We start from the raw sequence: 24,573 nt of genomic DNA, 5'->3' as shown, positions 1-24,573 counted from the left end.
AACATCAAGGCCAGGGTGGACTAACCAAATAGTTTACCTCCATGGACGTCCAGTGTTGGTGGGTGAGGACGCTGGTTACAGTAAGAGCTGGGAGAGGTGACATTAACATCAAGGCCAGGGTGGACTAACCAAATAGTTTACCTCCATGGACGTCCAGTGTTGGTGGGTGAGGATGCTGGTTACAGTAAGAGCTGGGAGAGGTGACATTAACATCAAGGCCAGGGTGGACTAACCAAATAGTTTACCTCCATGGACGTCCAGTGTTGGTGGGTGAGGATGCTGGTTACAGTAAGAGCTGGGAGAGGTGACATTAACATCAAGGCCAGGGTGGACTAACCAAATAGTTTACCTCCATGGACGTCCAGTGTTGGTGGGTGAGGATGCTGGTTACAGTAAGAGCTGGGAGAGGTGACATTAACATCAAGGCCAGGGTGGACTAACCAAATAGTTTACCTCCATGGACGTCCAGTGTTGGTGGGTGAGGACGCTGGTTACAGTAAGAGCTGGGAGAGGTGACATTAACATCAAGGCCAGGGTGGACTAACCAAATAGTTTACCTCCATGGACGTCCAGTGTTGGTGGGTGAGGACGCTGGTTACAGTAAGAGCTGGGAGAGGTGACATTAACATCAAGGCCAGGGTGGACTAACCAAATAGTTTACCTCCATGGACGTCCAGTGTTGGTGGGTGAGGATGCTGGTTACAGTAAGAGCTGGGAGAGGTGACATTAACATCAAGGCCAGGGTGGACTAACCAAATAGTTTACCTCCATGGACGTCCAGTGTTGGTGGGTGAGGACGCTGGTTACAGTAAGAGCTGGGAGAGGTGACATTAACATCAAGGCCAGGGTGGACTAACCAAATAGTTTACCTCCATGGACGTCCAGTGTTGGTGGGTGAGGACGCTGGTTACAGTAAGAGCTGGGAGAGGTGACATTAACATCAAGGCCAGGGTGGACTAACCAAATAGTTTACCTCCATGGACGTCCAGTGTTGGTGGGTGAGGACGCTGGTTACAGTAAGAGCTGGGAGAGGTGACATTAACATCAAGGCCAGGGTGGACTAACCAAATAGTTTACCTCCATGGACGTCCAGTGTTGGTGGGTGAGGACGCTGGTTACAGTAAGAGCTGGGAGAGGTGACATTAACATCAAGGCCAGGGTGGACTAACCAAATAGTTTACCTCCATGGACGTCCAGTGTCGGTGGGTGAGGACGCTGGTTACAGTAAGAGCTGGGAGAGGTGACATTAACATCAAGGCCAGGGTGGACTAACCAAATAGTTTACCTCCATGGACGTCCAGTGTTGGTGGGTGAGGATGCTGGTTACAGTAAGAGCTGGGAGAGGTGACATTAACATCAAGGCCAGGGTGGACTAACCAAATAGTTTACCTCCATGGACGTCCAGTGTTGGTGGGTGAGGATGCTGGTTACAGTACATGGATAGACAGGGGGTAGGTGACAGTAAGAGCCGGGGTGGGTGACAGTAAGAGCCGGGAGAGGTGACAGTAAGAGCCGGGAGAGATGACAGTAAGAGCCGGGAGAGGTGACAGTAAGAGAGTGAGGGGTTGTCCAGACAGACTGTTTTGACTCTTGGTTTCACCAACAGACAACAGAAAGAAAACAGTTATGAGCTGAATATAACAGTATGCCAATGAAAGGGAGGACAGTATAAGGTGACACTATGAGCTGAATATAACAGTATGCCAGTGGAAGGGAGGACAGTATAAGGTGACACTATGAGCTGAATATAACAGTATGCCAGTGGAAGGGAGGACAGTATAAGGTGACACTATGAGCTGAATATAACAGTATGCCAGTGGAAGGGAGGACAGTATAAGGTGACACTATGAGCTGAATATAACAGTATGCCAGTGGAAGGGAGGACAGTATAAGGTGACACTATGAGCTGAATATAACAGTATGCCAGTGAAAGGGAGGACAGTATAAGGTGACACTATGAGCTGAATATAACAGTATGCCAGTGGAAGGGAGGACAGTATAAGGTGACACTATGAGCTGAATATAACAGTATGCCAGTGGAAGGGAGGACAGTATAAGGTGACACTATGAGCTGAATATAACAGTATGCCAATGAAAGGGAGGACAGTATAAGGTGACACTATGAGCTGAATATAACAGTATGCCAGTGGAAGGGAGGACAGTATAAGGTGACACTATGAGCTGAATATAACAGTATGCCAGTGGAAGGGAGGACAGTATAAGGTGACACTATGAGCTGAATATAACAGTATGCCAATGAAAGGGAGGACAGTATAAGGTGACACTATGAGCTGAATATAACAGTATGCCAGTGGAAGGGAGGACAGTATAAGGTGACACTATGAGCTGAATATAACAGTATGCCAGTGGAAGGGAGGACAGTATAAGGTGACACTATGAGCTGAATATAACAGTATGCCAATGAAAGGGAGGACAGTATAAGGTGACACTATGAGCTGAATATAACAGTATGCCAGTGGAAGGGAGGACAGTATAAGGTGACACTATGAGCTGAATATAACAGTATGCCAGTGGAAGGGAGGACAGTATAAGGTGACACTATGAGCTGAATATAACAGTATGCCAGTGGAAGGGAGGACAGTATAAGGTGACACTATGAGCTGAATATAACAGTATGCCAATGAAAGGGAGGACAGTATAAGGTGACACTATGAGCTGAATATAACAGTATGCCAATGAAAGGGAGGACAGTATAAGGTGACACTATGAGCTGAATATAACAGTATGCCAGTGGAAGGGAGGACAGTATAAGGTGACACTATGAGCTGAATATAACAGTATGCCAGTGGAAGGGAGGACAGTATAAGGTGACACTATGAGCTGAATATAACAGTATGCCAGTGGAAGGGAGGACAGTATAAGGTGACACTATGAGCTGAATATAACAGTATGCCAGTGGAAGGGAGGACAGTATAAGGTGACCCAACTGTGGACTATTATGATTTGCAATTGTAGCCATTCTTTTGCAGTAATTCCGTTACAATTGTTTTTGTAATTCCGTTACCAAATACATTTTTTGGGGCGTAGGATTTTATTTAATATTGTATAAACAATATAAAACATATACATGCAAACATCATCATACAAACATCAACTACATTACACCTGCCCAGACTCACACCCCTACTCCAGCGCCCACACCACTTTACGCCCCATTGCCTCAAACTGCACCATTTTGTTTCTCTCCAGCGCCCACACCACTTTACGCCCCATTGCCTCAAACTGCACCATTTTGTTTCTCTCCGTCGCCCACACACTTTTTTGGATAATCTCACCCACAATAATAAAGCTGTTGACCTTCTCATTGCGTTAACAATGGAGGATTGGTTGACTTCCAGTTAAGTATACGCTTTTTTAAGATTGACGAGAAAAATATCGTCCAAACCGTCAGGTAAACTCACTCATATGCCTTGAAATATGCAGACAGACAGATTAACAGCACATTTACATTGTAATACTTCTGACAGCCAATGTTCGGACTTTATAACATTCCCAGAAGGCATGGATTATTTAGTAATTGTTAGTTTTACACTTTAGACATGACTCTGCTGTTGTGCTGTATAATGTGAATTTTGTCTCTTGTATAATACATTCTATACATTAATTTATAATGGATTAAGCGTACATTTTCATTAACTAATTTCGTTAGTTATGTTCCAACATTCCCTCCCTATTGTGCCAATTTCAGTAAGTATATATATTTTTTAAAGAGTTTGATAAGCTATAAAATAAAAAAATTGCAGAGAGCCAACTTATCATATGAATATAATTTTCTGACTCAAATAAGATTCCCTCAAGATTGCTCTGATGTCCAAAAGGTTTCAATTCGATTTTGTGATAAAACTTTCAAGTTGAATGTATTTGAAAATATATACATTGGTTAATCCAAAATTGTAAATGTTTCTATTATCAAATCATATGTCACATGCGCCGACTACAACAGACCTTAACCAACAATGCAGTTCAAGGAATAGAGTTAAGAAAATATTTACTAATTAAACGAAAGTTTAAAAAAGTTACAAGAAGATTCCATAAAAATAATGAGGTTATATATACGGGGGACTTAGAGCTCCGGTACCGCTTGCCATGCGGTAGTAGAGAGAACAGTCTATGACTTGGGTGACTGGAGTCTTGTCTTTGACAATATTTACGGTTTCTATGCCTTTAGTTTTCCTTGTGGACCAATTTATCGGTGAATTCTGAAAAGCGATCCAAGGATTGTTCCATAAGGTTGCAGTTTTTAGGGAGTGATATTGGTTCTTCTAGAATTCATTTAATTTAATGTTCTTAGCTTCATGGTTTGAAAATAGACACATAAAAAGATTTTGGGGATGAGTATGTGCATCTTCAACATGTTACTCTTTAGTGCATTTAACTAACTACAGTGCCTTGCGAAAGTATTCGGCCCCCTTGAACTTTGCGATCTTTTGCCACATTTCAGGCTTCAAACATAAAGATATAAAACTGTATTTTTTTTGTGAAGAATCAACAACAAGTGGGACACAATCATGAAGTGAAACGACATTTGTTGGATATTTCAAACTTTTTTAACAAATCAAAAACTGAAAAATTGGGCGTGCAAAATTATTCAGCCCCCTTAAGTTAATACTTTGTAGCGCCACCTTTTGCTGCGATTACAGCTGTAAGTCGCTTGGGGTATGTCTCTATCAGTTTTGCACATCGAGAGACTGACATTTTTTCCCATTCCTCCTTGCAAAACAGCTCGAGCTCAGTGAGGTTGGATGGAGAGCATTTGTGAACAGCAGTTTTCAGTTCTTTCCACAGATTCTCGATTGGATTCAGGTCTGGACTTTGACTTGGCCATTCTAACACCTGGATATGTTTATTTTTGAACCATTCCATTGTAGATTTTGCTTTATGTTTTGGATCATTGTCTTGTTGGAAGACAAATCTCCGTCCCAGTCTCAGGTCTTTTGCAGACTCCATCAGGTTTTCTTCCAGAATGGTCCTGTATTTGGCTCCATCCATCTTCCCATAAATTTTAACCATCTTCCCTGTCCCTGCTGAAGAAAAGCAGGCCCAAACCATGATGCTGCCACCACCATGTTTGACAGTGGGGATGGTGTGTTCAGGGTGTTGCTTTTACGCCAAACATAACGTTTTGCATTGTTGCCAAAAAGTTCAATTTTGGTTTCATCTGACCAGAGCACCTTCTTCCACATGTTTGGTGTGTCTCCCAGGTGGCTTGTGGCAAACTTTAAACAACACTTTTTATGGATATCTTTAAGAAATGGCTTTCTTCTTGCCACTCTTCCATAAAGGCCAGATTTGTGCAATATACGACTGATTGTTGTCCTATGGACAGAGTCTCCCACCTCAGCTGTAGATCTCTGCAGTTCATCCAGAGTGATCATGGGCCTCTTGGCTGCATCTCTGATCAGTCTTCTCCTTGTATGAGCTGAAAGTTTAGAAGGACGGCCAGGTCTTGGTAGATTTGGTCTGATACTCCTTCCATTTCAATATTATCGCTTGCACAGTGCTCCTTGGGATGTTTAAAGCTTGGGAAATCTTTTTGTATCCAAATCCGGCTGTAAACTTCTTCACAACAGTATCTCGGACCTGCCTGGTGTGTTCCTTGTTCTTCATGATGCTCTCTGCGCTTTTAACGGACCTCTGAGACTATCACAGTGCAGGTGCATTTATACGAAGACTTGATTACACACAGGTGGATTGTATTTATCATCATTAGTCATTTAGGTCAACATTGGATCATTCAGAGATCCTCACTGAACTTCTGGAGAGAGTTTGCTGCAGTGAAAGTAAAGGGGCTGAATAATTTTGCGCGCCCAATTTTTCAGTTTTTGATTTGTTAAAAGAGTTTGAAATATCCAATAAATGTCATTCCCCTTCATGATTGTGTCCCACTTGTTGTTGATTCTTCACAAAAAAATACAGTTTTATATCTTTATGTTTGAAGCCTGAAATGTGGCAAAAGGTCACAAAGTTCAAGGGGGCCGAATACTTTCGCAAGGCACTGTATATGTCGCAAGTAAAACCCTAGGGTAGCAAGTTGATACAAATCCAAGTCTGGAAGATTAAAACCACCCTCAGACTTAGAAAAAATTCATTTTTATTCTATGAATGCATTGCCCATATAAAATCTTATTACGGAGTATACTTATTTAAAGAATATCTTTGGTGGGGTAATTGGTATTACCGAGAGTAAGTATAAAAGCCATGCCATTCTGAAGAGGTTTATTCTACCTGTAAGATGTATAGAAAGATTGTACCATTTATATAGATCTGCATTCATATTGTTGAGTAATGGAATAAAGATATCTTTATACTGTATATTTGTTGTCACTTAAGCATCCTAAGTATTTAATATTTGTTTGGTCCACATAAAGGATTGCTGTAGATGGAGTTACTTATATATTTTTTCCTATTGCCATTATTTAGTTTTTTTCCATATTCATTTTATTTCCTGAGATTTTTGAGTCTTTTGAAAATAGTTTTAGCAAAGGGGGCATTGCCTTTTGAATATTGGTCAGGTATATCAGGAGATCTGCAAATAAGTTTAGTTTATACTCATGTTTACCAATACCTGATACCTGTTACGTTTGGGTACTGCCTTATTCTTTCGGTAAGCGGTTACATTGCCAGTAACAGCTCTCTTCCCCCTCCTGCAAACAAGAAGGGGGAGAGAGGTCATCCCAGACTTGTGCCCCTTTCTAAAGCAATTTAAATCAGATAAACTGTGTGTATATTTTTGCTTCAGGGCATTTATATAATATTTTTAATAAATTACTTATTTCAGCTGGAAAGTTGAAAGCTTCCAAAGTTTTGAATAGAAAAGGCCATTCGAGATGGTTGAAAGCTTTTGTTATTGATAAAAACAAATGTATTCTATTAAACTGAAACAAGTTATTGTATTTCTTTGTCTATTTTTATTAAGCCCTGTTTAACTGATATGTATCAAGTCTGGTAAGATGTTTGCCATTCTATCGCGTGCAAGCTATGTTATTTTTTCCCCATCACAATTTATTAACATATTGGTCTATAATCAGTAGGGGACTCTACAGATGTTCATGGTTTTAATATAATTGAAATAACCGTTTGATGGCCTCCCGGGTGGCACAGTGGTTAAGGGCGCTGTACTGCAGCGCCAGCTGCGCCACCAGAGACTCTGGGCTCTGTTGTAACGGATTAGGGAGGGTTTGGCCGGTAGGGAAATCCTTGTCTCATCGCGTACCAGCGACTCCTGTGGCGGGCTGGGGTGCGCTAACCAAGGTTGCCAGGTGCACAGTGTTTCCTCCGACACATTGGTGCGGCTGGCTTCCGGGTTGGATGGCGCTGTGTTAAGAAGCAGTGCGGCTTGGTTGGGTTGTGTATCGGAGGACGCATGACTTTCAACCTTCGTCTCTCCCGAGCCCGTACGGGAGTTGTAGCGATGAGACAAGATGGTAGCTACTAAAAAACAATTGGATATCACGAAATTGGGGAGAAAAAGGGGTAAAAAAAAAGAAATAACCGTTTGATACATGGAACTAGGAAGAATTGAGTGACATTTGTGTTGTCATTTGTGTAAACAGGGGCTGGCGCCCACATTACCATCCATTCCTGGTGCTTTTCTCTGCGCAAATGTTTTAACAATGTCTAATATTTATTTTTGGGTGACCTCTGTTTTTAGTGATTATTTTTTGTCTGCTGATAATTGCTTCAGGGTTGTTGAGTCTAAGAAGGCCATGTTGATTAATTCTGATTTAAATAAATGTTCATAGAAGCTTTTAAAATTGTAATTAATCATGTTATTTGTAATTAGCGCATTTATCTTTATCGTTTAAAATCGTAACTGGTTTAGCTTGTATTCGCTTTGTGAGAGCTGCAAAATATTAAAAGGATTAATTTGCCATTAAGTAATATGACTTGAGTTTGACCTGTAATTGTTGTTGGCTCTCAACAAAAGTTAAAGAAAAAAGTCTCACAGTACGGACATTGCAATTTATTGCATGCCTAAGGCACGTTCACACAGATGAGCAGGGACCCCGGGCATCTTTCTTTTGGTGTTTTTCAGAGTCAGTAGAAAGGCCTACGTTTTCATAACTATGACCTTAATTGCCTTCCATCTGTAAGCTGTTAGTGTCTTAATGACTGTTCCACAGGTGCATGTTCATTAATTATTTATGGTTCATTGAACAAGCATGGGAAACAGTGTTAAAACCCTTTTCAATTAAGATCTGTGAAGTTATTTGGATTTTTACGAATTATCATTGAAAGACAGGGTCCTAAAAAAGGGACGTTTCTTTTTTTTCTGAGTTTAGATGAGTAATCAATAATCCGCATAGAATATGTAAAAAGAAAAAAAAACATTTCCCAAGAGCCCTCCCAGATTGCAACTCATATAAACCTCCTCCTTTCCCTTCCCTCCCAGCAAAAAGGGAATACTTCTCAGTATATTGCAGCTGCATTAGCATCTTTGGAGGCTCCCTAAATTTGCCATTTGTATTACTACGTCTGTCAATCTTATCGAATCTATGATTTTGGTCAACCGCTAAAATGAATAACTATCTGGATTTGATTTAATATAGCTTAAATAAAAATAAATGTTTTTTTGCCAATGGTGGGATATTGAGTTTTTCTATTTTATCCACTTTTTCTCTCCAATTTCAATCATGTCTCATCGCTGCAACTCCCCAACGGGCTCGGGAGGCAAAGGTTGAGTCATGCTCCCTCCGAAACAAGACCCACCAAACAGCACTTCTTAACACGCACCCGCTTATGGAAGCCAGCCGCACCAATGTGTCTGAGGAAACATTGTTCAACTGACGACCAAGGTCAGCCTGCAGGTGCCCGGCCCGCCACAAGGAGCTGCTACAGCGCGGTTAGCCAAGTAAAGCCCCCCCCGGCCAACCCTCCCCTAACCCGGATGATGCTGGGCCAATTGTGCGCCTCCCTATTGGACTCTCAATCACGGCCAGTTCTGATACAGCCCGGGATCGAACCCGGGTCTGTAGTGACGCCTTTCTGCCACTCGGGAGGCCCTGTGTATTGAGATTTAATAACTCAACAAAATTGACACTAAAAGGTGTAACTTTACCTGTTACTGTGAACTTTCATTATCCTCCCTCCTCATGAGTGAGAGAAATTAGAAAATATCTTAAAGATATGTGGGTTTTTGATAACAGAATTACAAAGGCACAAGTCAATATTTCTTACATGCTGACCAGACTGCACACGTGCATGTGTCTGCATGTTGATTTTGTCCACCCACACCAGACGCAATAGGGGCACGCAAGTTTAAATATCAAAACAAACTCTGAACCAATTACATTAATTTGGGGACAGGTCAAAAAGCATTAAACGTTTTGGCAATTTAGCTAGCTAGCTTGCTGTTGCTAGCTAATTTGTCCTGGGATATAAACATTGGGTTGTTATTTTACCTGAAATGCACAAGGTCCTCTACTCTGACAATTAATCCAGTTAAAAGAGTCAACCAAATTCGTTTCTAGTAATCTCTCCTCCTTCAGGCTGTATTTCGGACAAATCATTCACTAAACCTCAACATAATCTTGTAAGAAATAATGTGGAAATTGAGCAAGTTGAGGTGACCAAAACTACTTGGAGTAACCCTGGATTGTAAATTGTCATGGTCAAAACATGTTGATACAACAGTAGCTAAAATAGGGAGAAGTCTGTCCATAATAAAGCGCTACTCTGCCTTTTTAACAACACTATCAACAAGGCAGGTCCTACAGGCTTCTAGTTGTCACACCTGAACTAATATTCAGTTGTGTAGTCAGGTGCCACACAGAGACCTCTGGGAAACTACAATTGGCTCAGAACAGGGCAGCACCGCTTACCCTTAAAATGTACACAGAGTACTAACATTAATAATATGCATCTAAAGCTCTCATGGCTGAAAGTGGAGGACAGATTGACATCATCACTACTTGTTTTTGTAAGAAGTGTTGACATGCTGAATGCACCGAGGTGTCTGTTTAAATTACTAGCACGCCCTCTACACATGTACACATGGATTTTGTATTGTAGATATGTGATAGTAGAGTGACCTTAGGGAACACACTTAATGTGTTGTGAAAAGTGTTATGAAATGTCATGTAATATTTTAAATTGTATATACCTGCCATAATGTTGCTGGACCCAAGGAAGAATAGCTACAGCCTTGGCTAATGTGGATCCTTAATAAATACAAATATGCACTGCAGGTAGGCAGGCCTATGTCACGCAAAAGCCTCACGAGTAGATATATTTATAAACCTTTTATGGATAGGCTACTTGGCTAAAGAATGGCCAGGATAAGATAAGAAAGACACCGGACACATTGCTGTTGAACCAGCTTTCGTTACAGTAGGGTAAGAGTAGCCTATAAGGATTAGACCCACCCGTTGTATATTTGACAATAATGGAATGGTCTTTTTGAAAAATGTCTTGCACATAACTGGTACGTTCCTATGAAAACGTTAGGTAATAACTTGAGACTCAAAGGAAAGTGCTCTAAAGTTGTGTTTACGTTTGTTGTTAGCTGGGTGGATAACCGTTCTATTTGACATCAATTGGTACTTCATCAGTCCAAAACTCAAATTAATATGCTATCGAGGAACATGCATAAGTCTGGCTTGTGTAGACTATAGAATCGTTTCTATGTTCAAGCGCAGTGTGAAATTGATGCACTGTCGCTACTGTAGGCTACTTACCTACTGCCACGCACATCACGTCCACCAAGACATACATCTTCTTTTTTCTCAAATCCATCATTTTATTCTATTGATAGAGGCTGCCAGTTGATCAGACACGTGTTTGGAAACTTAGTTTACGAGTGTTGCCATTGAGTCCGCTGAGTAAAACGTATACAGCCAACCTGTATTGCGAGTTCTTCCGGATTTAAAGCTACTTTCCTACCTGCCCACAGATGTTGACACCTATGTGTGCAATTTTGAAGTGCGAAAAATGTCCAAACTCAGACTCTAGTCATCTCAATCGGCGACAGTGTTAAATTCTTACCCTCATATTTGGTTGTAATGACAGGCTTGAAAAATAAACCTTCGTTTTTACAGTAGTTGAGGCGTCCTACAAACCAATACAACCCTCCACGCCACAGATCCCTCCTTCCCACTTCCTTGCATTTTTTTTACTCCCACAATCTGACGTCGAATAGTAGGCCTACATTATCTGCTCCAAATTTGAATTTAAGAATTGACACTGACAGCAATAATAAAAGAAAGCTGAGCAGAAGTCTGTCTTGCTGGTGATAAAGTATTTAGTTTTAGTAGCCTACAGTGGACAGCAGCTGATTTGTGTGGAGGCGGATGAACTTCACTGTACTGTGTATTTATTGATAAATGAGCCATACAACTTTGGGGATATTTAAGAGCATTTCCATAGATCGGTGTAAACTTACTGGGAATTTGGGGGAAACCCATGGTACTACATTCATGTTGACAAGTGTGATAAATAATGTTTTATATCTTAATTAGAGTTGTTATATGATATTGCCTTGAGGGCATTCAAGGCAAGTAATAATTTATCACTCCAAACATGGCAATAACAATATCTTATATTCAATCATGACATAACCAAAATCTATCGACTCTAGCCAGTAGGCTACAGACCTCAGCAGGCACGCCATTAGAGCTGGGCGATATGGATATTACGATAAATTACCTGAATATATGTAATAACAATAAATATGACGATTAGTTTATAACAATGTGCAGTTTTATTAATTTATTATCCTTTAAACTACTCCTACTAGGTTGATGGTTGTATCCATCAATTGTGCCATCATCCATATTAACAAACTTATTTCATTTCAAACTTAACATTTCTCTAGTATAGGCTACTTAACGTAAATAACGATATCAGCAAAAATGCCTGCGATAAGTGATCGGTATGGCCAGGGGTGGATCATTTTCGTTTAATCTTCCCAGCTCTACACCCCATGCATAGTTTCACTGTACTGGGTCAATATTGCTTACTTGAATAACATGTGCACATATTTCCATACAGTGCCTGACCCTTAATTCAGTATGCTGTACAGTATTTAACATGCTATCCTCCAACAACAAAAAAGCCCTAGGCATACTGACTCACACGTGACTGAAGTTGGCCGGTTGACGCTGGGTAGTAAAAACGAAATTGGGTCTAAATGTGACATTAGTTGTGGGCATTAATCAAAGCGGGGTGGACCCACGCTGAGTAATGGGCTCAGTATGTGGAAACATTAATAATCTGCGAAACAAGACAAATTTACAGTTTTACAAAAGCAAAATTACTTTTACAAATCCTGCTGGGACTGTATAATTAACATTACCAAGCAACAGCAGGACTCCAAGGAGCAGGGATAATTGAAGGATTTCTGTTTCTTCATTAGGACTAGACTGGGGGTAAGGTTAATGCCTTCTAGCCTCGCTCATAACACAAGAGTAGCTAAATACCAGGAGTTAGACATGCATCAGTAGATAAGACGATATTTCAGCATATATTTGTAAACGTTTTTATATAGTACATATGATTAATATATTTTGAAGTACTTTTCATGTGGCCTTGCACTTTGACTTTGCCAGAAAGCACAGTAAGACACAATGAAAACCCCAGTGTGTTATAACAGAAACAAACTCAGGAAATCTGATAGAAAAACAAGGAACAGTAAATACAGTTTCAAAATATAGCAGCCAGGGATCAGACATCCTAAGAAATGGTACTAACACTTATACTGACATGCAACAATTTCAAAGATTTTACTGAGTTACAGTTCATGTAAGGAAATGTCAGTTGAAATAAATTCATTAGGACCTAATCTATGGATTTCACATGACTGGGCAGGGGTGCAGCCATGGGTGGGCATAGGCCCACCCACTGGGGAGCCAGGTCCAGCCAATGAGAATTAGTTTTTCTCCACAATAGCGCCTTATTTTACTGCTGCTCTTTAATTATTTGTTACTTTTATGACATTGTTTGGGGGGGTATTTTTCTTAACTGCATTGTTGATTAAGGGCTTGTAAGTAAGCATTTCACTGTAAGGTCACCTGTTGTATTTGGCGCATGTGACAAATAAAATTTGATTTGATTTATTACACAGACAGAAATACTCCTCAGCACCCCCCTTCTTGATATACAAGTGAATGAATTATCTTGGCAAAGGAGACACTCACTAACACCGATGTGCAAAATAATTGAAAGAAATAAGCTTTTGCATATGTAACTTTAAATAAATAAAAAATCAGATCATGAAACATGGGACCAACACTTTTTACATGTTGCGTTTATATTTTTGTTCATTGTGCATTCAAAATCAATAGGTTTCTGCCCCCTACTGGGTGAGTGGGGACATGGGGCTGTATTTGAAATTCTAATAATAACTTGTAATATTGGTTAGACTAACAATAGCATTAAAGTGCAATACAGAGTAATCAATGAAAATAATACTTTTACAAAATGAGTCCTACTCTGTGTAGTTTCTTTTGACTTCCAGAGATCTTCAATGAGAGCATTTATCTACAGATATGTGTAGTGGATCTGTGTTTTTCCATTTTGTAGTGCACAGTCCCATTTTGCTATCTGGCATTCAAAAGTACCCACCCCGTCAATGAAAAAGACTGTTGTGTATTTAGTCTCGGAGTTCCAGGTTGACAGGCTACTATGTGCAGGGTCAGGGACTTAAGGTCATAGATTCTGCTTTATCCTGCAGAGAACAGACACTGTTATCAGACTCTCAGACTAAGTGGAGGCCAGTCTGCAGTCTGCTGCTAATCAGCCGAGGAAACATGTGGGTCTGGTAGAATGCAGCAGGCTGATAAGACATGGGGAGAGTTGCACTGCAGGCCATCTAGGCTGCTCTCTCTATGGCTCTCTCACCTCTGTCTCCAATGTAGGCAGGTCAGCAGTATCAGGACAGTGAGCATAGCAGGAATGGAACACAGCAGGATGGTGTCCACTGAATCAATGCCCTCTGGATTGGAACAAACACACACAACATACAGACACACATATGGATTAACATCCACAAACACATGCACAAGTGCACATAAACACACACATATGGATGGACAACTGTCTACTCCAATGGAGGAAGTCAATAGAATAGTTCCAACATCTCTGCCTGTCGTAGTCCTCCCCTACAGCCGTTGGACCAGCAGGACTCCTTCCATGTGGATCCTGTACAGTCCAGACAAACCACTCAACTGGTACCACAGCCGTTCTCCTGGTGTAACTACAACCTCAAGATTTCCTCTTCAATCTGGACGTAGAGGCTGTAGTTGCAGCTGAAGCCATACCTCTGCTCCAGAGGAACAGACTCCCACTGCAGGACAACTTCTGCTCAGGTTCTGCACCACTGCCTTTGGGCCAACAGAGCGGGCTGAAGATCAGTGTAAAAGGGTGAGTATAAAGGAATACAATACATCCACACAAAAATGTATTCATTATTGTGACAGCTACTGATAAATCAATGAATGAGCTGAGCTAAAGCCTAGGACATACATTAGGTTTGTGTTGTGTGTGTGTGTGTGTATTTTACCTCCTTGCCTGGTGCAGGCTTGTACTGACAGCTCATACCCAGTCACTGCACCATACTCAGGCCTCAGTCTAGCTGTAGCACAGCTCCGGCCACACGCCCTCTGACAACAACAATACTCCCACCCATGTTTATAATGTCATTCCATGCAACAGCACATACTTGTCTGTCAAGTCTTTGTACATACAACACATACAGTGGGGCAAAAAAGTATTTAGTCAGCCACCAATTGTGCAAGTTCTCTCACTTAAAAAGATGAGAGAGGCCTGTAATTTTCATCATGGGTACACTTCAACTATGACAGACAAATCCAGAAAATCACATCGTAGGATTTTTAATGAATTTATTTGCAAATTATGGTGGAAAATAAGTATTTGGTCACCTACAAACAAGGAAGATTTCTGGCTCTCACAGACCTATAACTTCTTCTTTAAGAGGCTCCTCTGTCCTCCACTCGTTACCTGTATTAATGGCACCTGTTTGAACTTGTTATCAGTATAAAAGACACCTATCCACAACCTCAAACAGTCACACTCCAAACTCCACTATGGCCAATACCAAAGAGCTGTCAAAGGACACCAGAAAACAAATTGTAGACCTGCACCAGGCTGGGAAGACTGAATCTGCAATAGGTAAGCAGCTTGGTTTGAAGAAATCAACTATGGGAGCAATTATTAGGAAATGGAAGACATACAAGACCACTGATAATCTCCCTCGATCTGGGGCTCCACGCAAGATCTCACCCCTTGGGGTCAAAATGATGACAAGAACGGTGAGCAAAAATCCCAGAACCACACGGTGGGACCTAGTGAATGACCTGCAGAGAGCTGGGACCAAAGTAACAAAGCCTACCATCAGTAACACACTACGCCGCCAGGGACTCAAATCCTTCAGTGCCAGATGTGTCCCCCTGCTTAAGCCAGTACATGTCCAGACCCGTCTGAAGTTTGCTAGAGAGCATTTGGATGATCCAGAAGAAGATTGGGAGAATGTCATATGGTCCGATGAAACCAAAATATAACTTTTTGGTAAAAACTCAACTCGTCGTGTTTGGAGGACAAAGAATGCAGAGTTGCATCCAAAGAACACCATACCTACTGTGAAGCATGGGGGTGGAAACGCCATGCGTTGAGGCTGTTTTTCTGCAAAGGGACCAGGACGACTGATCCGTGTAAAGGAAATAATGAATGGGGCCATGTATCGTGAGATTTTGAGTGAAAACCTCCTTCCATCAGCAAGGGCATAGAAGATGAAACGTGGCTGGGTCTTTCAGCATGACAATGATCCCAAACACACCGCCCGGGCAACGAAAGAGTGGCTTCGTAAGAAGCATTTCAAGGTCCTGGAGTGGCCTAGCCAGTTTCCAGATCTCAACCCCATAGAAAATCTTTGGAGGGAGTTGAAAGTCTGTGTTTCCCAGCAACAGCCCCAAAACATCACTGCTCTAGAGGAGATCTGCATGGAGGAATGGGCCAAAATACCAGCAACAGTGTGTGAAAACCTTGTGAAGACTTTCAGAAAACGTTTGACCTCTGTCATTGCCAACAAAGGGTATATAACAAAGTAGTGAGATAAACTTTTGTTATTGACCAAATACTTATTTTCCACCATAATTTGCAAATCAATTCATTAAAAATCCTACAATGATTTTCTGCATTTTTTTCCCTCATTTTGTCTGTCATAGTTGAAGTGTACCTACGATGAAAATTACAGGCCTCTCTCATCTTTTTAAGTGGAAGAACTTGCACAATTTGTGGCTAACTAAATACTTTTTTGCCCCACTGTATACTGTAAATGGTAGGGCCCAGAGTTTTCCCTGATTACATCACCAAATAGGGCCTTGGGTGCTGAGAATTCATACCATCAGTTAAGACATATGTACCATTTTACATTGCATACATATTGGACACAATACAACTAAAACTATGCAAGTTTCTGGGCATTTGTTCAACTTCATATCAAGATCTGCACAACGCTATCATCTTAATATGTTGCAAAGGTATTGACATCAATGGTCAAATATAGTCAGAGTCTGTACCTGTGGGGATAGGGTCAGGTGACAGGAAGTGTCGGACATACTCAGGGCATTGCAGTCACCTGTGTGCAGTGCATTCTGGAAACCCTCAGTACCACAGGACTGAGCATTTCACCTGACTCTTGGGCGGGGACTGCAAGACACACAAAGACAACTCAAACTGAATGTTTATAGAATACGCATGTAGACACTTTAAAATTAAATGGACCTGATAGAGCAGAGTGACTAGCTCTAGCATAGTGCCACCTCACCTTCCACAGCAAAGTCACTCATCTCATGTCTGCCCAAACTACAGGCTGAACGGTACTCCAGGCCAAACTGAACAATCTGGGGAGAAGGGCCTTGGTCAGGGAGGTGACAAAGAACCCGATGGTCACTCTGACAGAGCTCCGGAGTTCCTCTGTGGAGATGGGAGAAGCTTCCAGATGGACAACCATCTCATTTCTGGTAGGTTCTCCCATCTCTGCAGCACTCCACCAATCAGGCCTTTAGGGTAGAGTAGCCAGACCGAAGCCACTCCTCAGTAAAAAGGCACATGACAGCCTACTTGGAGTTTGCCAAAAGGCACCTAAAGGACTCTCAGACCATGAAAAACAAGATTCTCTGGTGAAACCAAGATTGAACACTTTGGCCTGAATGCCAAGCGTCAAACCTGGAGGAAACCTGCCACCATCCCTATAGTGAAGCATGGTTGTGGCAGCATCAAGTTGTGGGGATGTTTTTCAGCATCAGAGACTGGGAGACTAGTCAGAGTTGAGGGAAAGATGAACGGAGAAAAGTACAGAGAGATCCTTGATGAAAACCTGCTCCAGAGAGCTCAGGACCTCAGACTGGGGCGAAGGTTCACCTTCCAACAGGGCAATGACCCTAAGCACACAGCCAAGACAACATAGGAGTGGCTTCGGGACAAGTCTCAATGTCCTTGAGTGGCCCAGCCAGAGCCCGGACTTGAACCCGATCGAACATCTCTGGAGAGACCTGAAAATAGCTGTGCATCGAGGCTCCCCATCCAACCTGGCAGAGCTTGAAAGGATATACAGAGAATAATGGGAGAACCCCTCAAATACGGTTGTGCCAAGCTTGTAGCTCCAAACCCAAGAAGACTCGAGGCTGTAATTGCTGCATAAGGTGCTTTAACAAAGTACTGAGTAAAGGGTCTGAACTTATGTAAATAAAGTTTTCTAAAAAACAGTTTTTGCTTTTTCAGTATGGGGTATGGTGTGTAGATTGAGGGAAAAAAACTATTGAATTCATTTTAGAATAAGGCTGTAACATAACAAAATGTGGAAAAAGTCAAGGGGTCTGAATACCTTCCAAATGCACTGTATGGTGTAAAAAACGGACAAAAACTTAATGCCAACACCTGCTGTAGACACACGGTGCCTTTAGAAAGTATTCATACCCCTGGACTCTTTCCACATTGTTGTTCTACAGCCTGAATTTAAAATGGCTTACATTTAGATTTTGTGTCACTGGCCTACACACAATACCCCATGTCAAAGTGGAATTATGTTTTTACAAATCTTTACAAATTAATAAAAAATGAAAAGCTGAAACTTCTTCAGTCAATAAGTATTCAACCCCTTTGTTATGGCAAGCCTAAATAAGTACAGGAGTAAAGATTGCTTAACAAGTTACATGGATTCACTCTGTGTGTAATAAAAGTGTTTAACATGATTTTTGAACGACTACCTCATCTCTGTACCCCACACATACATTTCTCTGTCAGGTCCCGCAGTCGAGCAGTGAATTTAGAACAGATTCAACCACAAAGACCAGGGAGGTTTTCCAATGCCACACCTATTGGTAGATGGGTAAAAATGAAATCTCAGACATTGAATATCCCTTTGAGCATGGTGAAGGTATTAATTACACTTTGAATGGTGTATCAATATACCCAGTCACTAAAAAGATACAGGCGTCCTTTGTAACTCAGTTGCTGGAGAGGAAGAAAACCACTAAGGGATTTCACCATGAGTCCAATGGTTGACTTTAAAACAGTTAGTTTAATGGCTGTGATAGGAGAAAACTGAGGATGGATCAACAACATTGTAGTTATCCACAATACTAACCTAAATGACAGAGTGAAAAGAAAATCTGTACAGAATAAAAAAAACACTCCAAAACATGCATCTTGTTTGCAATAAGGCACTGAAGTAAAACAGCAAAAAATGTAGCAAAGAAATTAACTTTATGTCCTGAATACAAAGCGTTATGTTTGGGACAAATCAAAGAACACATCACTGAGTACCACTCTTAATATTTTCAAGCATGGTGGTGGCTTCATTATGTTATGGGTATGCTTGTCATTGGCATGACTATTGAGTATTTTAGGATAAAAAGAAACAGAATAGAGCTAAGCACAGACAAAATCCTAGAGGAAAACCTGGTTCAGTCTGCTTTCCAACAGACACTGGGAGATGCTTACCAAGACAACAATTAATGTTCCTGAGTCGCCTAGTTACAGTTTTGACCTAAATTGCCTTGAAAATCAATGGCAAGACTTGAAAATGGCTGTCTAGCAATGATCAACAACCAACATGACAGAGCTTCAAAAAAATGTAAAAGAATAATGTGCAAATATTATACAATCCAGGTGTGCAAAGCTCTTAGACTTACCTAGAAAGACTCACAGATGTAAACGAGGCCAAAGGTGATTCTAACATGTATTGAATCAGGGGTGTGAATACTTACGTAAATGAGATATTTCTGTATTTAATTTTCAATACATTTGCAAACATTTCCAAAAACAGGTTCACTTTTAATCTCATTTGAAATGAGTAACACAACAAAATGTGGAATATGTCAAGGGGTATTAATATTTTCTTAAGGCATTGTACATATTATACACATCACACTGGATACATTATATAGTCCTACAGTAACTGACAGATTGGAGATGACAGTGGGCCACACACCTGCTCCTGGGGTGGGCAGCTTCAATGAGGGGAGAGAGAGACCTAAGGATGTAAAGTAAGATTTGTGTTAAACGTGTGTATAGTCTTGTATTTGTATTTGACACTGTGTATTACCTGCGTCTGTTGTAACGACTGGAATGGAATAAATGGAGTGGTATCAAACATATGGAAACCACATTTGACTCCATTCCATTTATTCTATTCCAGCCATTAATGAGCCTGTCCTCATAGCTCCTTCCACCAGCCTCCTCTGGCTCCCATAGTACTAAACTCAACAAAAAAAGAAACATCCTCTCACTGTCAACTGCATTTATTTTCAGCAAACTTAACATGTGTAAATATTTGTATGAACATAACAAGATTCAACAACTGAGACATAAACTGAACAAGTTCCACAGACATGTGACTAACAGAAATTGAATAATGTGTCCCTGAACAAAGAGGGGGTCAAAATCAAAAGTAACAGTCAGTATCTGGTGTGGCTGCATTAAGTACTGCAGTGCATCTCCTCCTCATGGACTGCACCAGATTTGCCAGTTCTTGCTGTGAGATGTTACCCCACTCTTCCACCAAGGCACCTGTAAGTTCCCGGACATTTCTGGGGGAAATGGCCCTAGCCCTCACCCTCCGATCTAACAGGTCCCAGACGTGCTCAATGGGATTGAGATCCGGGCTCTTTGCTGGCCATGGCAGAACACTGACATTCCTGTCTTTCAGGAAATCACGCACAGAACGAGCAGTATGGCTGGTGGCATTGTCATGCTGTCATGAGGAAGGAGGATGTCTTCCCTGTAACGCACAGCACTGAGATTGCCTGCAATGACAACAAGCTCAGTCCGATGATGCTGTGACACACCACCCCAGACCATGACGGACCCTCCACCTCCAAATCGATCAGGCATCCAGAGTACAGGCCTCAGTGTAACGCTCATTCCTTCGACGATAAACGCGAATCCGACCATCAACCCCTGGTGAAACAAAACCGCGACTCGTCAGTGAAGATAACTTTTTGCCAGTCCTGTCTGGTCCAGTGACGGTGGGTTTGTGCCCATAGGAGACGTTGTTGCCGGTGAAGTCTGGTGAGGACCTGCCTTACAACAGGCCTACAAGCCCTCAGTCCAGCCTCTCTCAGCCTATTGTGGACCATCTGAGCACTGATGGAAGGATTATGTATTCCTGGTGTAACTTGGGAAGTTGTTGTTGCCATCCTGTACCTGTCCCGCAGGTGTGATGTTCGGATGTACCAATCCTGTGCAGGTTTTGTTACACATGGTCTGCCACTGCGAGGACGATCAGCTGTCCATCCTGTCTCCCTGTAGCACTCACTGTCTTAGGCGTCTCACAATACGGACATTGCAATTTATTGCCCTGGCCACATCTGCAGTCCTCATGCCTCCTTGCAGCATGCCTAAGGCACGTTCACACAGATGAGCAGAGACCCTGGGCATCTTTCTCTTGGTGTTTATCAGAGTCAGTAGAAAGGCCTCTTTAGTGTCCTAAGTTTTCATAACTGTGACCTTAATTGCCTACCGTCTGTAATCTGTTAGTGTCTTAAGGTACATGTTCATTAATTGTTCAATGAACCATAAACAATTAATGAACAAGCACCTGTGGAACGGTCGTTAAGACACTAACAGCTTACAGACGGTAGGCAATTAAGGTCACAGTGGGAAACAGTGTTTAAACCCTTTTCAATGAAGATCTGTGAAGGCATTTGGATTTTTACAAATTATCGTTGAAAGATAGGGTCCTGAAAAAGGGACGTTTCTTTTTTTGTTGAGTTTAGAATGAATCATTCTGTGGTGGCACCAGTGCTGGAACATGTCAGTCTGCCTTTGTTTTCCTCATGGTTGAGGAAATACATGTTGAAGGATTTACTGGCCTTTATTTCTAACTAATGCTGTCTATTTTTTATTTAACCTTTATTTAACTATGCAAGTCAGTTAAGAACAAATTATTATATACAATGATGGCCTTATGCGCCGCCCTACGGGACTCCCAATCATGGCCGGTTGTGATACAGCCTGGAATCAAACCAATGTCTGTAGTGACACCTCTAGCACTGAGATGCAGCGCTTTAGACCGCTGTGCCACTCTGGAGGGGCCTAATATAATCACAAGCAGTTACTTGTGCAGTAGATGTTGTAGTATGTGATGGCATCTTGCATATTGACCTGCAGTGTGTAGTGTGTGTCTGGGGGAGAGCCCTGTCCAGGTGTCCAGTAGCAGGTCACATTAGCCCAGGCCATGAAGACACACTGAGGCTTGCTAGGGCTGAGGGAGATGTCATGTTGAGATTTTCCAAATCAAATCAAATTTTATTGGTCGGCATACACATACGGTGCCTTGCGAAAGTATTCGGCCCCCTTGAACTTTGCGACCTTTTGCCACATTTCAGGCTTCAAATATAAAGATATAAAACTGTATTTTTTTGTGAAGAATCAACAACAAGTGGGACACAATCACGAAGTGGAACGACATTTATTGGATATTTCAAACTTTTTTAACAAATCAAAAACTGAAAAAATGGGCGTGCAAAATTATTCAGCCCCTTTACTTTCAGTGCAGCAAACTCTCTCCAGAAGTTCAGTGAGGATCTCTGAATGATCCAATGTTGACCTAAATGACTAATGATGATAAATACAATCCACCTGTGTGTAATCAAGTCTCCGTATAAATGCACCTGCACTGTGATAGTCTCAGAGGTCCGTTAAAAGCGCAGAGAGCATCATGAAGAACAAGGAACACACCAGGCAGGTCCGAAATACTGTTGTGAAGAAGTTTAAAGCCGGATTTGGATACAAAACGATTTCCCAAGCTTTAAACATCCCAAGGAGCACTGTGCAAGCGATAATATTGAAATGGAAGGAGTATCAGACCAAATCTACCAAGACCTGGCCGTCCCTCTAAACCTTCAGCTCATACAAGGAGAAGACTGATCAGAGATGCAGCCAAGAGGCCCATGATCACTCTGGATGAACTGCAGAGATCTACAGCTGAGGTGGGAGACTCTGTCCATAGGACAACAATCAGTCGTATATTGCACAAATCTGGCCTTTATGGAAGAGTGGCAAGAAGAAAGCCATTTCTTAAAGATATCCATAAAAAGTGTCGTTTAAAGTTTGCCACAAGCCACCGGGGAGACACACCAAACATGTGGAAGAAGGTGCTCTTGTCAGATGAAACCAAAATTGAACTTTTTGGCAACAATGCAAAACGTTATGTTTGGCGTAAAAGCAACACAGCTGAACACACCATCCCCACTGTCAAACATGGTGGTGGCACATCATGGTTTGGGCCTGCTTTTCTTCAGCAGGGACATGGAAGATTGTTCAAATTGATGGGAAGATGGATGGAGCCAAATACAGGACCATTCTGGAAGAAAACCTGATGGAGTCTGCAAAAGACCTAAGACTGGGACGGAGATTTGTCTTCCAACAAGACAATGATCCAAAACATAAAGCAAAATCTACAATGGAATGGTTCAAATATAAACATATCCAGGTGTTAGAATGGCCAAGTCAAAGTCCAGACCTGAATCCAATCGAGAATCTGTGGAAAGAACTGAAAACTGCTGTTCACAAATGCTCTCCATCCAACCTCACTGAGCTCGAGCTGTTTTGCAAGGAGGAATGGGAAAAAATGTCAGTCTCTCGATGTGCAAAACTGATAGAGACATACCCCAAGCGACTTAGCTGTAATCGCAGCAAAAGGTGGCGCTACAAAGTATTAACTTAAGGGGGCTGAATAATTTTGCACGCCCAATTTTTCAGTTTTTGATTTGTTAAAAAAGTTTGAAATATCCAATAAATGTCGTTCCACTTCATGATTGTGTCCCACTTGTTGTTGATTCTTCACAAAAAACTACAGTTTTATATCTTTATGTTTGAAGCCTGAAATGTGGCAAAAGGTCGCAAAGTTCAAGGGGGCCGAATACTTTCGCAAGGCACTGTATTTAACAATGTTATTGTGGGTGTAGCGAAATGCTTGTAACAAAGTTGCTTAGGAGTCAGAAACAGAACGGCCATGTCTATCAGCGCCATCAAATGAGACCTATATCCTGAAAGGCAACACAAAATCAAGAAATAACATGAAAAATCAAACATAAAACGCAATACATTACAAAATGATTTTGAAAAAACACAATGAAAATAAAACAATCCAAAACAATTGCATTCCTCCACAACCAAGCTCTGAATTAAGGTCCTGAATTCACTAAGGGGAAATCTGCAGTTGCTACACTACATTAATAATATATACCCATTGATTCTTGAAGAATATATATATATATACCAGATGCTTCATCAGAGCCCAAAATATAAACGTGTTTGTTTGTATTGCCTCAAAACATGGTTAAAACTATAATTTTGTATTTAATGGTCAATCAGTGTATCCATAGCTCTGTCCGTGAGTCCATGAAACAGACTGCTGTAACCTAGCCTACTTCAGGTTATTGAGGGTCTAGTCTACACTCTGATAAGAAAGAAACCCTGTTGAGGTAGCAGCATGCCAATTCCACAACACCTAGTCCATCAAGGGCTCTTGAATAGCTAGTCTTTTTATTTTTAAAGAGAAGCAAGACTTGTTCCAACTTCCAACACCACTCTAAAAAGTTTGACTAATTCTCACCTGAAGCAGTGCAAATATGAAGCGCTACAAGAAGAGCCACTAGTGCCAGACTCCTGTTGTCAAGCCTGAGTCAAGGTGAATCCCTATACCTCCAGCACCCCGAGTCTGCCTATCTGAACCCTCTCATTGGCCTGAGATATGGGTTATAAGAAGGTTGTCTTGCCTGTGTAAACAAATCTCAACACGCCTCATTAGAAAGGGGTCCGCCACCACGAACGGTGACACAGAGCTCTGTGTAGACAGTGTGTAGAGAAGCGTGACAGTCCCAAGAACCTTACTAACTCATCCTGTTCGCTGCACCCTCCCCCCAGTTATGACAGTGTCCTGTAGTAGCCTCTCTCCCGCATTTCCTAATGAATGGTTATCACTCCTTGCTAGTGTTCACCTGTCAGTCACTTAGTCACTTTCCAAGGAATTCAGAATAATTAATGAGTTTACCTTTGAGGAAGTAAGCCTGTAATTTCTTGCTCTCTGTT

General features: G+C 41.5%; 1 protein-coding gene across 4 annotated transcripts in view; it reads right to left on the bottom strand.

Moving 5' to 3' along the window:
- Window positions 1-11,307, bottom strand: part of LOC110524325 (phospholipid phosphatase 2) — a 28,372-nt gene extending 17,065 nt beyond the window's left edge. The window contains exon 1 of one of the 4 annotated variants that reach the window (XM_021603863.3): window positions 10,698-11,307. In XM_021603863.3, the coding sequence (XP_021459538.1) occupies window positions 10,698-10,758 (61 nt within the window). In that variant the 5' untranslated portion in view covers window positions 10,759-11,307. The remainder of the gene's footprint in view (window positions 1-10,697) is intronic. The other 3 variants (XM_021603865.3, XM_021603864.3, XM_036978073.2) reach the window with 3 other exon arrangements.
- Window positions 11,308-24,573: the final 13,266 nt, after the last annotated feature.

The sequence above is a fragment of the Oncorhynchus mykiss genome, chromosome 5, assembly GCF_057628025.1.
Source record: "Oncorhynchus mykiss isolate SJ-2025 chromosome 5, ASM5762802v1, whole genome shotgun sequence".
Lineage (NCBI taxonomy): Eukaryota > Metazoa > Chordata > Actinopteri > Salmoniformes > Salmonidae > Oncorhynchus > Oncorhynchus mykiss.
This window is presented reverse-complemented; position numbering and strand designations above follow the sequence as displayed.